This window comes from Rhinopithecus roxellana, chromosome 12 (genome assembly GCF_007565055.1).
Source record: "Rhinopithecus roxellana isolate Shanxi Qingling chromosome 12, ASM756505v1, whole genome shotgun sequence".
NCBI classification, from domain to species: domain Eukaryota; kingdom Metazoa; phylum Chordata; class Mammalia; order Primates; family Cercopithecidae; genus Rhinopithecus; species Rhinopithecus roxellana.
This window is the reverse complement of record NC_044560.1, coordinates 46,743,074-46,756,575: the sequence shown is the minus strand read 5'-3', so window position 1 is coordinate 46,756,575 and position 13,502 is coordinate 46,743,074. Positions and strand designations below refer to the sequence as shown.

Below are 13,502 nucleotides of genomic sequence, written 5' to 3'. Positions count from 1 at the left end.
TCTAGGTTCCCATTCCAGTATCTTTGGAAATGGGGGCTGTGTTTGAAAGAAGAAACATGAATCGAATTTGTATCTGGCCAGTGAGCTGTTACTGAGAGTGCCTGTAAGGCCACGAAGTGGGGAAAAGTAGAGCCTTATTCATGACGTCGTAATCATTCAGCTATAGGGGACAATTCATCAGTATCTCAACAGATATTTATTGAGCACCATTCTAAGGCCAGACACTTAGATACAAGTGCTAGGTCCCGAGGACGCAAACTTAGAAATGTAAGTAAAGGGCCGGGCGCGGTGGCTCAAGCCTGTAATCCCAGCACTTTGGGAGGCCGAGACGGGCGGATCACGAGGTCAGGAGATCGAGACCATCCTGGCTAACACGGTGAAACCCCGTCTCTACTAAAAAATACAAAAAAAACTAGCCGGGCGAGGTGGCGGGCGCCTGTAGTCCCAGCTACTCCGGAGGCTGAGGCAGGAGAATAGCGTGAACCCAGGAGGCGGAGCTTGCAGTGAGCTGAGATCCGGCCACTGCACTCCAGCCTGGGCGACAGAGCAAGACTCCGTCTCAAAAAAAAAAAAAGAAATGTAAGTAAAGATACTGCCCCAGTCCCCAAAGAGCTGCCAGAGAAGTGGAAAAACAGAGCCATAAATCCATGGTTATAAAAGATAACTGTGGGAGAGCTAAATTCATTGAGAGAGGGTCCTGTGAAACCACGGATATGGGGCATAACTCAGTGAAGGAATGTAGTTGGAGAAGCTAATGCTTAAGCTTAAGAGAACTGGAGCCTGCCTGGAGCCAGGCATAGTGGTGCATGCTTGTAGTCCCAGCTACTCAAGAGGCTGAGGTGGGAGGATCACTTGAACCCAGGAGTTTGAGGCTGCAATGGGCTGCGATTATTCCACTGTACTCCAGCCTAGGAGACAGAACAAGACCCTGTCTCAAAAAAAAAGAAAAAAATTTGGAATAAGCAGGTGGCATTCAAAATAGTTAAATGTGGTGGCTCACTCCTGTAATCCCAGCACTTTGAGAGGCCAAGGCCTGGGCAACATAGTCAGACTCTGTGTTTATAAAAAAATGTAAAGACAAACAGAACAGTTAAAAACAGTTAACAAGGCCGGGCGTGGTGGCTCACGCCTGTAATCTCAGCACTTTGGGAGGCCGAGGCAGACAGATCACCTGAGGTCAGGAGTTCAAGACCAGCCTAACTGACATGGAGAAACCCCATCTCTACTAAAAATACAAAATTAGCCGGGCATGGTGGCGCATGCCTGTAATCCCAGCTACTTGGGAGGCTGAGGCAGGAGAATCACTTGAACCCAGGAGGCGGAGGTTGCGGTGAGCTGAGATCATGCCATTGCACTCCAGCCTGGTCAACAAGAGCGGAACTCCATCTCAAAAAACAAAAACAAACAAACAAAAAATCAGTTAATTTATATAGCATAGATCATCAGCAATAACTACGGATGTCTGCTGTAAACAACCAGTAAGTACATCAACAAACAACTGGTAACAATGTGAACCAGCTGAAAACCCTTTAATAAACCCAGCGAAATTGAAGAGGAAGAGAGGGAAGAATATTCTAGTTAAATAGAACAATAGGCTGGGCACGGTGGCTCAAGCCTGTAATCCCAGCACTTTGGGAGGCCGAGACGGGCGGATCACGAGGTCAGGAGATCGAGACCATCCTGGCTAACCCGGTGAAACCCCGTCTCTACTAAAAAATACAAAAAAAACTAGCCGGGCGAGGTGGCGGGCGCCTGTAGTCCCAGCTACTGGGGAGGCTGAGGCAGGAGAATGGCGTTAACCCGGGAGACGGAGCTTGCAGTGAGCCAAGATCCGGCCACTGCACTCCAGCCTGGGCGACAGAGCGAGACTCCGTCTCAAAAATAAAAATAAATAAAAATAAAAATAAATAGAACAATAGATTCAAAGATCGCTTGTGTCCCCATTTTGCCAATTTCTCTAAATACATGAATGGCTGAGTTTATATGAGATGACTTTGCCTCTCAGACATGCATGTTGCCACAAAACAAAGGATGCTGCCAGTACACAAATGTGAATTACCTATCATAAATAAGACAGGGTCTGGGTTTCTGCCTTTTGAGCAATAGCATTTGGGAATAAGAAACTGGCATCACCTAAGCTTTCATTACGATTAAACTACTGGGAACCCACATAGGTAATTTAATTTTTAGCCATGTTGTTTCTGAGAGAGAAGACTTCCACACTGGATGAAGCTTTGAAAAGCTAAATTTTACACTTGAAACATTTTCTTTCTCCATTTTACTTCACCTTGGTTTCTCTCTTCTCTCCTGGATTTCGGTTCTCATTTACACAGTCATGATCCTGAGTTTCTGACAAGCACCACACATGGTGCTGGGAAGGCTCAGATGACTAAGACAAAGAGGTCATAGTCTGGTGGAGGAAATGGATGGCAAAGTAATTACAATATGATAGTCAGTGCCGAAATGGAAATTTGGACTCAGTGCAAGGGAAGCACAGAAAAGGATGTGGACGCCGGGCACGGTGGCTCATGCCTGTAATCCCAGCACTTTGGGAGGCCGAGGCATGTGGATCACCTGAGGTCAGGAGTTCGAGACCAGCCTGGCCAACATGGTGAAACCTCGTCTCTACAAAAATACAAAAATTAGCCGGATGTGGTGGCAGACACCTGTAATCCCAGCTACTCGGGTGGCTGAGACGAGGAGAATTGATTGAACCTGGGAGGCGAAGGTTGCTGTGAGCCGAGACTGCACCACTGCACTCCAGCCTGGGTGACAGAACGAGATTCTGTCTCAAAAAAAAAAAAAAAGAAAAAAAAGGATGTGGAACCCATCCTCCCAAGAGAGGCAGGAGAACCTCACATTGGAAGTGAGTTTGGAGAATGAGTTCCTGCCTTAGGTGGAAGTGGCCAGGGCATTCAGGCAGAAAAGGAGCAGTAGTCTGGGTGTGGCAGCTCACGCCTGCAATCCCAGCACTGTGTGAGGCGTCAAATGGATCACCTGAGGTCAGGAGTTCGAGACCAGCCTGGCCAACATGGCGAAACCTAGTCTCTACTAAAAATACAAAACTTAGCTGGGCATGGTAGCACACCCGTGTAATCCCAGCTACTCAGAAGGCCGAGGCAGGAGAATCGCTTGAACCTAGGAGGTGGAGGTTGCAGTGAGCCAAGATTATGCCACTGTACTCCAGCCTGGGCGACAGAGCAAGACTCTGTCTCAAAAGAAAAAAAAAGATAAAAGAAAAGGAGCAGCAGTTTCCTGAGCTGCGGGCTGCTGCTGCCTATTATGGACAAGAGTTCACGTGAAGTCTCCCACCACACTAGGAGACACGCTACCTCTCTTTCCATGCACATGCTTCAAGGATGTGATGACAGCTTCCTTCAGCTGTCAGCCGTAAGTTTAAAAGTTAAAAACTGGCTGGGTGCAGTGGCTCATGCCTGTAATCCCAGCACTTTGGGAGGTCGAGGCAGGCAGATCACTTGAGGTCAGGAGTTCAAGACCAGCCCGGCCAACATGGTGAAACCCCATCTCTACTAAAAATACAAAAATTAGCCAGGCATGGCACACACCCGCAGTCCCAGCTCCATCTCAAAAAAAATAAATAAATAAAAAGAGTTAAAAACTAAGCATATAGGCCGGGCGCGGTGGCTCAAGCCTGTAATCCCAGCACTTTGGGAGGCCGAGGCGGGTGGATCACAAGGTCAGGAGGTCGAGACCATCCTGGCTAACACAGTGAAACCCCGTCTCCACTTAAAAAACACAAAAAATTAGCCGGGCGAGATGGCGGCGCCTGTAGTCCCAGCTACTCGGGAGGCTGAGGCAGGAGAATGGCGTGGACCCGGGAGGCGGAGCTTGCAGTGAGCTGAGATCCGGCCACTGCACTCCAGCCTGGGCGACAGAGCGAGACTCCGTCTCAAAAAAAAAAAAAAAAAAAAAAAAAAACTAAGCATATAGAAGAGTGCTTTGACAATTTCAGCATCATGACTTTATCTTTAATTAGAAATCAGTGAGTTTTATGGAAGAGAAACCTCTAAAACATCAAGAATATAGGTGATTAATTGGCATGACGTGAGAAGTTTTAAAATAACTTTCTAGATTGCTTTCTGAGAGTTTGATTTGATAAACCAAACTTCATAGTTTTGCAGTATGAAAGTCTCTCTCAAATCTGTATTCTTCCAATAAAATGAAATTCCCTCTCGATATCTATTCTGGAATTAAACAGCATGCATTGTGTTTTCAGAACACCTCCACCTAAGATTATTACTTTGGAGAAAGGCTCTGCAGGATTGGGGTTTAGTATTGTAGGGGGTTATGGAAGTCCCCATGGAGACCTGCCAATTTATGTCAAGACTGTATTTGCAAAGGTATATTTTCTTTTTTAATGTACTTTTTTAAAAAAATTAAACCTAGGTGAGATTTTTTTTAAAGTGCTTTGCTTAGCTTTACTTTGGGTTAAACCTGGATGTGTGCATGTATGCTTATTTCATTTGAATCTTATGGGAAATTCTCACACCAGAATAGTGAAAGAAGAGCTCTTTTACAATGGCGGAGTCACAGGAAGTGCAGTTTTCTTTGGACTCTATTACGGAAGCGGATGCTCACAGATTTTTAGAGTGTCTTCTTTCAGCAACACAGCATAAGGAGCAGTGCCACTCTTTAGAAGGTGTCCTTGGAAATATTGTTCTGAACTAGAAAAAGGATTTGGCCTTCTTCTTGAAAATAATAGGCACTGGAGGCTAAGGCAGAAAGGTTTGTGCTGTGCAAGCCTCGGATCAGTGCATTCTGCATTCTGCATTCTTTTTTTTTTTTTTTGAGATGGAGTTTTGCTCTTGTCACCGAGGCTGGAGTGCAATGGCGTGGTCTCAGCTCACTGCAACCTCCGCCTCCCCGGGTTCAAGCAATTCTCCTGTCTCAGTAGCTAGGACTCCAGGCGCATGCCACCACACCTGGCTAATTGTTGTATTTTTGGTAGAGACGGGGTTTCGCCATGTTGCCCAGGCTGATTTCAAACTACTGAGCTCAGGCGATCCACCCACCTCGGCCATCCAAAGTGCTGGGATTATAGGTGTGTGTCACTGTGCCCAGCCTGAGTAATTATTTTTAACTTCATTGTAATTTTTTTAATTGGAATTTAATTTTTAAATAAATTTTGAAGATCTCTGAGAAGTATTTCAAATTGATATTACAATTTTTTTTCTTCTTTGGTTTTATCACAGTCATTTGTTTATGAACAGATCTTGTTGAACTGCTTTATTTTCCTAAAGAAATAAAGGTCTTCAAGGCTGGGCATAGTGGCTCACGTCTATAATCCCAGCACTTTGGGAGCCTGAGGTGGGCAGATCACCTGAGTTCAAGACCAGCCTGGTCAACATGGTGAAACCCTTCTCTACTAAAAAACACAAAAACTAGCCTGGCGTGGTGGTACACACCTGTGATTCCAGCTACTTGGGAGGCCGAGACATGAAAATCCCTTGAATCTGGGAGGCAGAGGTTGCCATGAACCCAGATAGCACCACTACACTCCAGCCTGGGCAACAGAGTGAGACTCCATCTCAAAAAAAAAAAAAAAGAGAGAGAGAGATAAAGGTCTTCGAAAGGAGGAGTAAGAAGGAATCTGTCTCTTTCTAGAAAGCTATACTATACATTAAATACAAGCTTGCTTTTACCTGTGCAGATCTTAGATCTTATCACCTGTTAATTGGGCCCAGTGAACTGCCATAAAACCCTTAAGTCATTTGGCATTTGCTTTTGGACCACATTGAGCAGCTGCACATTTACCCACTTCCTGCGTCTTGCTAGAGTGCCTATTAGGGCACGGCATTCCCAAACACAACCTGTTAAACTGGTTATAGGCAAAAGTGGAGAGGAAAGGCAGCACAGAAACATTCTGGGTAGCAGAATGCTTATCCCCAAGGTAGATAAACCATAAACTGACCATCCTTCTCCTATGACACATTTAATACCGTAAGTTGTTGGGATAATTATTCTTTGGAGGGCATTATTATACTTTGCTTTTGAAATAGCCAGCTATGTAGATAAGGACAGTGGGAAGGCTGCATAATTAGCCCCCATGTTTTAACACGTTCTGCTGGCCTGCCGTTGCCTCCACAAAGCCCCTCCAGAATGTTTGCAATCACCCATTCACTTAATGTAACTGGATACAGACACAACATGGGATCAGCTTCTAAGGCCTTTTGATCTGGATCCAGAGCTCAGCAGGCTGCCCCAGCTGTCTACACTTTCAATAGATTGGTAGGCTGGGACCCAGACACGTTTTGACAGGACACCAGAACATACAGGTGGGAGCCAGACACCCTGACGTGGCACCAGAACATACAGGTGGGAGCCAGACACCCTGACGTGGCACCAGAACATACAGCTAAGAGTAAAATGCCTGTGCATTGCTGGTGAATTTTTAAAAGAACCCAGCAGCATCCACACAGTGGGACAAGAGTAGTGGGAATAAAGAATGGACTGCGGCTCACACAGAATGCCCTCTTCAAAGGCGCCACTGAAAGAGCTCCTTTAGGAAGCACCCATGGAAGTAGAAACATTGTAAGGAATAGATATTGAATATCCTTCGTGTATTTCATTACTTACAGAATGGCACACCTAAAAATGAAAAGCTCTGAATTAAAAAAAGTAAAAAGACAAATTTCTAAGCCCTATCCAGTGGCCCACTTAGCACAGTCAGTCTTACTAAAAGAATATTCCAGGCCAGGCACGGTGGCTCACACCTGTAATCCCAGCACTTTGGGAGGCCAAGGCGGGCAGATCACGAGGTCAGGAGATCGACACCATCCTAACACGGTGAAACCCTGTCTGTACTAAAAATATAAAAAAATTAGCCGAACGTGGTGGTGGTCACCTGTAGTCCCAGCTACTCTGGAGGCTGAGGCAGGAGAATGGCATGAATCTGGAAGGCAGAGCTTGCAATGAGCTGAGATCACGCCACTACACTCCAGCCTGGGCGACAGAGCAAGACTCTGTCTCAAAAAAAAAAAAAAAAAAAAAAAAAAATTCCAGTAGGGCAGGACATGGTGGCTCACACCTGTAATCCCAGCACTTTGAGAGGCTGAGGCAGGAGAATAACTTGAGTCCAGGAGTTCAAGATCAGCCTGGACAACAACAAAAATGAGATGGGGACAACCCCATCTCTAAAATGAAAAAGATTTTTAAAAAAACTCCAATGTAGGCCAGGCATGGTGGCTCACGCCTGTAATCCCCAGCACTTTGGGAGACCTAGGCAGGCAGATCACTTGAGGTCAGGAGTTCAGAACCAGCCTGGCCAACATGGTGAAACCTTCTCTCTACTAAAAATACAAAAATTAGCCATTCGTAGTGACAGGCACCTGTAATCCCAGCTACTCGGGAGGCTGAGGCACGAGAATCACTTGAACCTGGGAGGTGGAGGTTGCAGTGAGCTGAGATCACACCACTGCTCTCCAGCCTGAGCAACAGAGTGAGACTCAGTCTCAAAAAAAAAAAATCGAAGCCAGCCTTAGGTCTTAGTCCCTTCAGCAGCTGAATTTTACCCTAAGCCAAATAAGAGATTGACCTAAAGACTTCAGCAACTCTAAAAATTTAAGGAGCAGTTTTTCAGAGCCTATGAAATCTGAACCATGAACTTGGTTGTCACTAGTGTTTTATTTTATTTACCACCATGTTGAGTAAATGCCATGTGTCATACATTTAATCCTTAGAACAGGCCACAAGGTAGATAGTAGATGCCCATTTTACGGCATCTGAGAAGACTAAGTGACCAACTTGGGACAAATAGCAAGTGAGTAAAGAGGCACAATTACGAAGTAGGTAGAGGTTTTCAAGCAATGTATTTATTTCGATTTTACCTTTTCCCCTGTAGTCCACAAATGCCACATTGGTAAAGTAGGAGAATAGATACACATCAGTAAGTGCTCATCAACCAAGCACTGCAACACCAGAGAGAGTCCAAATCCTAGAAAGAAAAAATCATCCTGGCTGGGCACAGGTTCACACCTGTAATCCCAGCACTTTGGGAGGCTGAGGCGGGTGGATCACCTGAGGTCAAGAGTTCGAGACCAGCCTGGCCAACATGGTGAAACTCTCTCCTAAAAATACAAAAATTACCCAGGCCTGATGGCAGATGCCTGTAATCCCAACTACTCGGGAGGCTGAGGCAGGAGAATTGCTTGAACTCGGGAGGTGGAGGTTGCAATGAACCGAGATCGCACCATTACACTCCAGCCTGGGCGACAAGAGTGAAACTCCTTCTCAAAAAAATTAAAAAAATTTTTTTTGCATTACTAAAAAAGATAAAGAGCTTAACATAGTTTTTAAAAAACTAATTTACACAGATATCTGAGATTTACTGAAGCCCTTAAATCTTAGCATGTAAAATTTAATGAAATCAACTTTGCTTGTAATTCTGATTTTATCCAGTAAAATTACTTGTTTAATTTTGTCTTTAGTACAGTTGACCCATTATTTTCTTAAAAGATTTGAGTGAAGTTGCAAGTTTTGGGTTTTTTGTTTTTTGGGTTTTTTGAGTCAGAGTTTCGCTCTTTTTGCCCAGGCTGAGTGCAGTGGGGCGATCTCAGCTCACTGCAGCCTCCGCCTCCCAGGTTCAAGTGATTCTCCAGCCTCAGCCTCCCAAGTAGCTGGGATTACAGGTGTGCGCCATCACACCCAGCTAATTTTTTTATTTTTAGTAGAGACAGGATTTCACCATGTTGGCCAGTCTGGTCTCGAACTCCTGATTTCTTTTTTTTTTTTGAGACGGAGTCTCGCTCTGCGGCCCAGGCTGGAGTGCAGTGGCTGGATCTCAGCTCACTGCAAGCTCCGCCTCCCGGGTTTACGCCATTCTCCTGCCTCAGCCTCCGGAGTAGCTGGGACTACAGGCGCCCGCCACCACGCCCGGCTAGTTTTTTTGTATTTTTAGTAGAGACGGGGTTTCACCGTGTTAGCCAGGATGGTCTCGATCTCCTGACCTCGTGATCCGCCCGTCTCGGCCTCCCAAAGTGCTGGGATTACAGGCTTGAGCCACCGCGCCCGGCCGAACTCCTGATTTCAGGCGATCCTCCTGCCTTGGCCACCCAAAGTGCTGGGATTACAGGCATGAGCCACTGTGCCTGGTCAGTTGCAATTTATTAATACTTAATTTTAATATTTTGCCCACAGTATACACCTGATTTCGAATACTTTTTTTTTTTTTTTTTTTTGAGACAGTGCTCACTCTGTCACCCAGTCTGGAGTGCAGTGGCACTATCTCAGCTCACTCCAACCTCTGCAGGTTCAAGTGATCCTCCTGCTCAGCCTCCCAAGTAGCTGGGATCACAGTCATAAGCCACCGTGGCTGGCTAATTTTTTGTAGAGGCAGAGTTTCACCATGTTGCCCAGGCTGGTCTCAAACTCCTGAGCTCAAGCAATGCTCTCACCTGAAATTCCCAAAGTGCTGGGATTACAGGCGTGAGCCACTGCACCCAGCGGGTTTTGAATATTCTTTATTGCACATGCATTTAGAAATTCCACCATTCTCACGGTTTAGAAAACCTGTCTGATTCCCAGCATCTCAGGACCTCCAAGCTGCACATGGACACAGGTCTCAGGAGCGCTGGTGCCTCCTAGCTCAGCTTCTGATTGAGTCAGTCAAGAGCGAAGTGCCTGTAGGCTTTGGTTGCCCCCTGAAGTTTGACCTCGTTTAGAGGATTCTTGTGGCACTGACTTTTCAAGGGACTTAAACAGTTACCCCCTACAGATGGTGAAACCTCCTGTAAATCATTTTTTAGGTCTTTTCTTCCCTTACCAGTCCAAAATGTTTCTAGTAATATCGTGGCATTTTTAGATATGCAGCTTTAGAGTGTAAAAACCCCAAAGTTTCACTGGCTTTGTGCCGTTTTGAGGAGCCATGCATGACTGAGTATATAATAAAAGTAGTCATTTAGAAACCTATTTAGATGATCAAAGATAAAGTGGAAGGTTTTGAATATGATATTACAAAATTTTAGAGATGCTACACTTGTATATATTTATATATAGATAACAGCTTTATTGGGATATAATTCACTTACCATACAATTCACCCATTTAAAGACTACACTTATTTTTGACAGATCACAGTGCTGATAGCTTAATAATGCAACGGGAACTCTGTATAATGGTGGTATTATAAGACTAACACCAGATTCAATTCTATCTGCCTTTTTTTGTATATTACATTTCCATGACTAGGAGGTGATATGACATCCAATTCCATTTAATACTAAATAGTGAAATAAGGTTCTACTTGTATTAAAAGAAATGTATCAGTACATTTCGACTAGTATGTTATTTAGATTATCCATAATTGTAGTTACTATTCAACCATTATTATTCAAACAGCGTATCTTACATTTTTCCTCATTTAAAACACTACCTGGAAAAAAACTTTAATTGGTAGTTTTTAAAGTTCTTCTTTTACTATGCACACCAGACAGAAGTTAGAGTTTTTAATATGAATGTAATATAAACTGTGCTTTAGCCTGGATTAAACTGGAATGTTTCTTGTTTGTAGGGAGCCGCTGCAGATGACGGCCGATTAAAACGAGGGGATCAGATTTTAGCTGTTAATGGCGAGAGCCTGGAAGGTGTTACTCACGAGCAAGCGGTCGCCATTCTCAAACACCAGAGAGGGACTGTAACCTTAACTGTGCTGTCATGAGCCTCGGGCCTGGTCACAAGATAGATGTTGTTGTTTAGAATATCCACAGGCAGATGAAGTTCTGAGTGGGTATGAAAAGCACCCTCAACTAAAATGCACCTTCATTCTTATTTCTTGTCCTCTCTGCTCAGGAGAAATGGCTGAGGTTTCATGTGAATTTCCCAAATCAATAATCATCTCCTAATGTTTCCCAGTTCCTGTCACCTGTTGGTGAGGTTGATTTCTAAAACTGAAATGAGTCTGTTTTGCATTTAATTTCAGTGTTCTGATTTCTTTTTTTTTTTTTTTTTTTTTTTGAGACTGAGTCTCTGTCGCCCAGACCAGAGTGCAGTGGCGTCATCTTGGCTCACTGCAACCTCTGCCTCCCAGGTTGGAGCAATTCTCCTGCCTCAGCCTCCCGAGTAGCTGGGATTACAGGCATGCATCACCATGCAGGGCTTATTTTTGTATTTTTAGTAGAGACAGAGTTTCCCCATATGGGCCAGGCTGTTCTTGAACTCCTGACCTCAGGTGATCTGCCTGCCTTGGCCTCCCAAAGTGCTGGGATTCCAGGTGTGAGCCACCGCGCCCAGCCCAATATTCTGATTTTAACCAATTGGTTCTGATTATATTTGCCAAACCTGGAGTTAACCTCTCTTTCCTCATGCTCTTCTCTCCCTATCCCCTACTCATACCGAGGCTTAACAGCAACCTCAGATCTCACCCAATGGACAGAAACAAATGTTAAGCAACTTATCATCTCACTCATGATTTACTTATGCTAATTGTCTCTTCAAGCAAGCAAGAAAACATTAGCAGTGTAATTAATTTACCAGTGATCCCCAAGATGAAATACCAGATTCTCCTATGGGAAATTACTGTGCTGTCTTCTGTATGACTTATAGTCAAATAAGTCTCAAATTCATTTCTCTGGATAGATCTTTATATGCTAGTCATTGGTGATTTTGATGATTCAATTTACAGACTGTAATCTTCTAAAAATTCTGAAAGATTAATTGTTTTCTGCACCATCTAAATGCATACCACTGAGCAACTGAACTTTATTCTCAACAGGAACAATTAGCATACATGTTCTGAATTCTAACAATGCTAAATTAAATTCAAATCCAAGAAGATCACCTGGAATTAATGGCATTTCAGTAGGCAGGCATCATTCCCACCCCTCGGTCTTAGGAAAAGGAGGTAGAAGCCCCAGAACCACACTGCAGAGATAAGCAAGTTTTGTCTCAAGTCAAACAAGGTCTGGGTGGCCTTGGCCTTGTACAAAGTAGGGAGACATATTTGATTATCTTTCCCTTCACCTTCATAGCAGTCAGTCTAGCAGCACAGACTGCAGGAACCTACATGGAGCAACATACTTAGCTGCAAAGTGAGCAAATGAATTGAGCCTAGGCATCTGTGATGAAAATGCATGGCTGATGTTTCCTGATCTCCAAGGAGACTCCCATTTGCTGAAGTTTTGCATGCTAAGAAAGCAGCTACAGCAGAATATACAAGAATACTTTTAAGTTGATTATTGGCAATCTTATTCATATATTAGCAAGAAAAAGGGAGAGATGCTTACTGGTGGATGCTATAGAGTCCTCTGTTTTTAAAAGTACCATGGCCAGGTACAGTGACTCACGCCTGTAATCCCAGCACTTTGGGAAGCCAAGACAGGTGGATCATGAGGTCAGGAGTTTGAGACCAGCCAGGCCTAGATGGTGAAACCCTGTCTGTATTAAAAATACAAAAATTAGCCGGGTGCAGTGGCAGGCGCCTGTAATCCCAGCTACTCAGGAGGTTGAGGCAGGAAAATTGCTTGAACCTGGGAGGTGGAGGTTGCAGTGAGCCGAGTTCGTGCCACTGCACTCCAGCCTGGGTAACAGAGCAAGACTCTGTCTCAAAAAAAAAAAACCATGAAGGATGAGTACTAGAGTCAGTAATAGAAGTAGTTCAGCATTATTTAACTACAACACAATGCTGCAAATATTTCACAGTAATTGTCAGAGTTTAACGGGCTCTAATTTAAAATGTTATTTAATAAGTATAGATTTTAATTGAGAATTATCTTTGAGTAGATGTAATCACAAAGTGCATTAACTCTTATTGGAATATTTTATGGCTATTCCAAAGTATAGAGTGCCTAAATTTTGTGTTGAAAATGTCTTTCATGACGATATTAAGTTTTCTGAAATTACACATGGCTTTTAAAATTTCTAATGTATCCAAGATGTGCAATGTTGTTAGGATCTCATTTTTCAATGCATGAAAAGCCACCAACCTCAGAACATTTTGTGTTAATTGTACCTGCAAGAACACCTCAGGCAAGCCACGAAGAAATGAAACCCAAATGAAACTTGAAAATGCACCTTAAAAATATATATACATATAATAGTTTTGAAATGAGATTCTGCTTTATTTTGATGGAATGGCCATTAAATAAAAATTTTGAGATAATACATTGTTGTTGTGTTTCTTTATACATTATCCTTTTAGGTCATGCTAGTACAAGTATATTGATGAAGGATTTATGATGCTTTATACTTCTTACTGCACTAAATTGATAGAACTAGTATTTGTCATAATCGGTTCTGTCTCTGCTTGCATGACTAATAAGTAATTGCCTTTCCAAAAAGATATTTTTGCCTCAGAACTTACTGACAAGCTGAGAGGCTATGAAAATGGCAATTTGTGAAAGAAGTAGTGCTCTTATATTTGGCCTCATCATTTGGGCCATTTAAGTATAGTAATGATTTCACTAATGGAATTAGCATGAGAGGGAAGTAAGCCAGGAAGAATAAAAGTGCTGAATGTTTGTATGTATAAGATATTTCCAAAGATTCTA

The 13,502-nt window shown here is 43.5% G+C and overlaps 1 protein-coding gene across 4 annotated transcripts in view; it reads left to right on the top strand.

Moving 5' to 3' along the window:
- PATJ (PATJ crumbs cell polarity complex component) overlaps positions 1-13,116 on the top strand; it is a 427,780-nt gene extending 414,664 nt beyond the window's left edge. For 2 of the 4 annotated variants that reach the window (XM_030912915.1, XM_010370673.2), the window contains one exon: positions 10,529-13,116. In XM_030912915.1, the coding sequence (XP_030768775.1) occupies positions 10,529-10,556 (28 nt within the window). In that variant the 3' untranslated portion in view covers positions 10,557-13,116. Of the gene's footprint in view, positions 1-4,237; positions 4,362-10,528 lie in introns of all 4 variants that reach the window. The other 2 variants (XM_010370672.2, XM_030912914.1) reach the window with 2 other exon arrangements.
- The last annotated feature ends 386 nt before the right edge of the window (positions 13,117-13,502 follow it).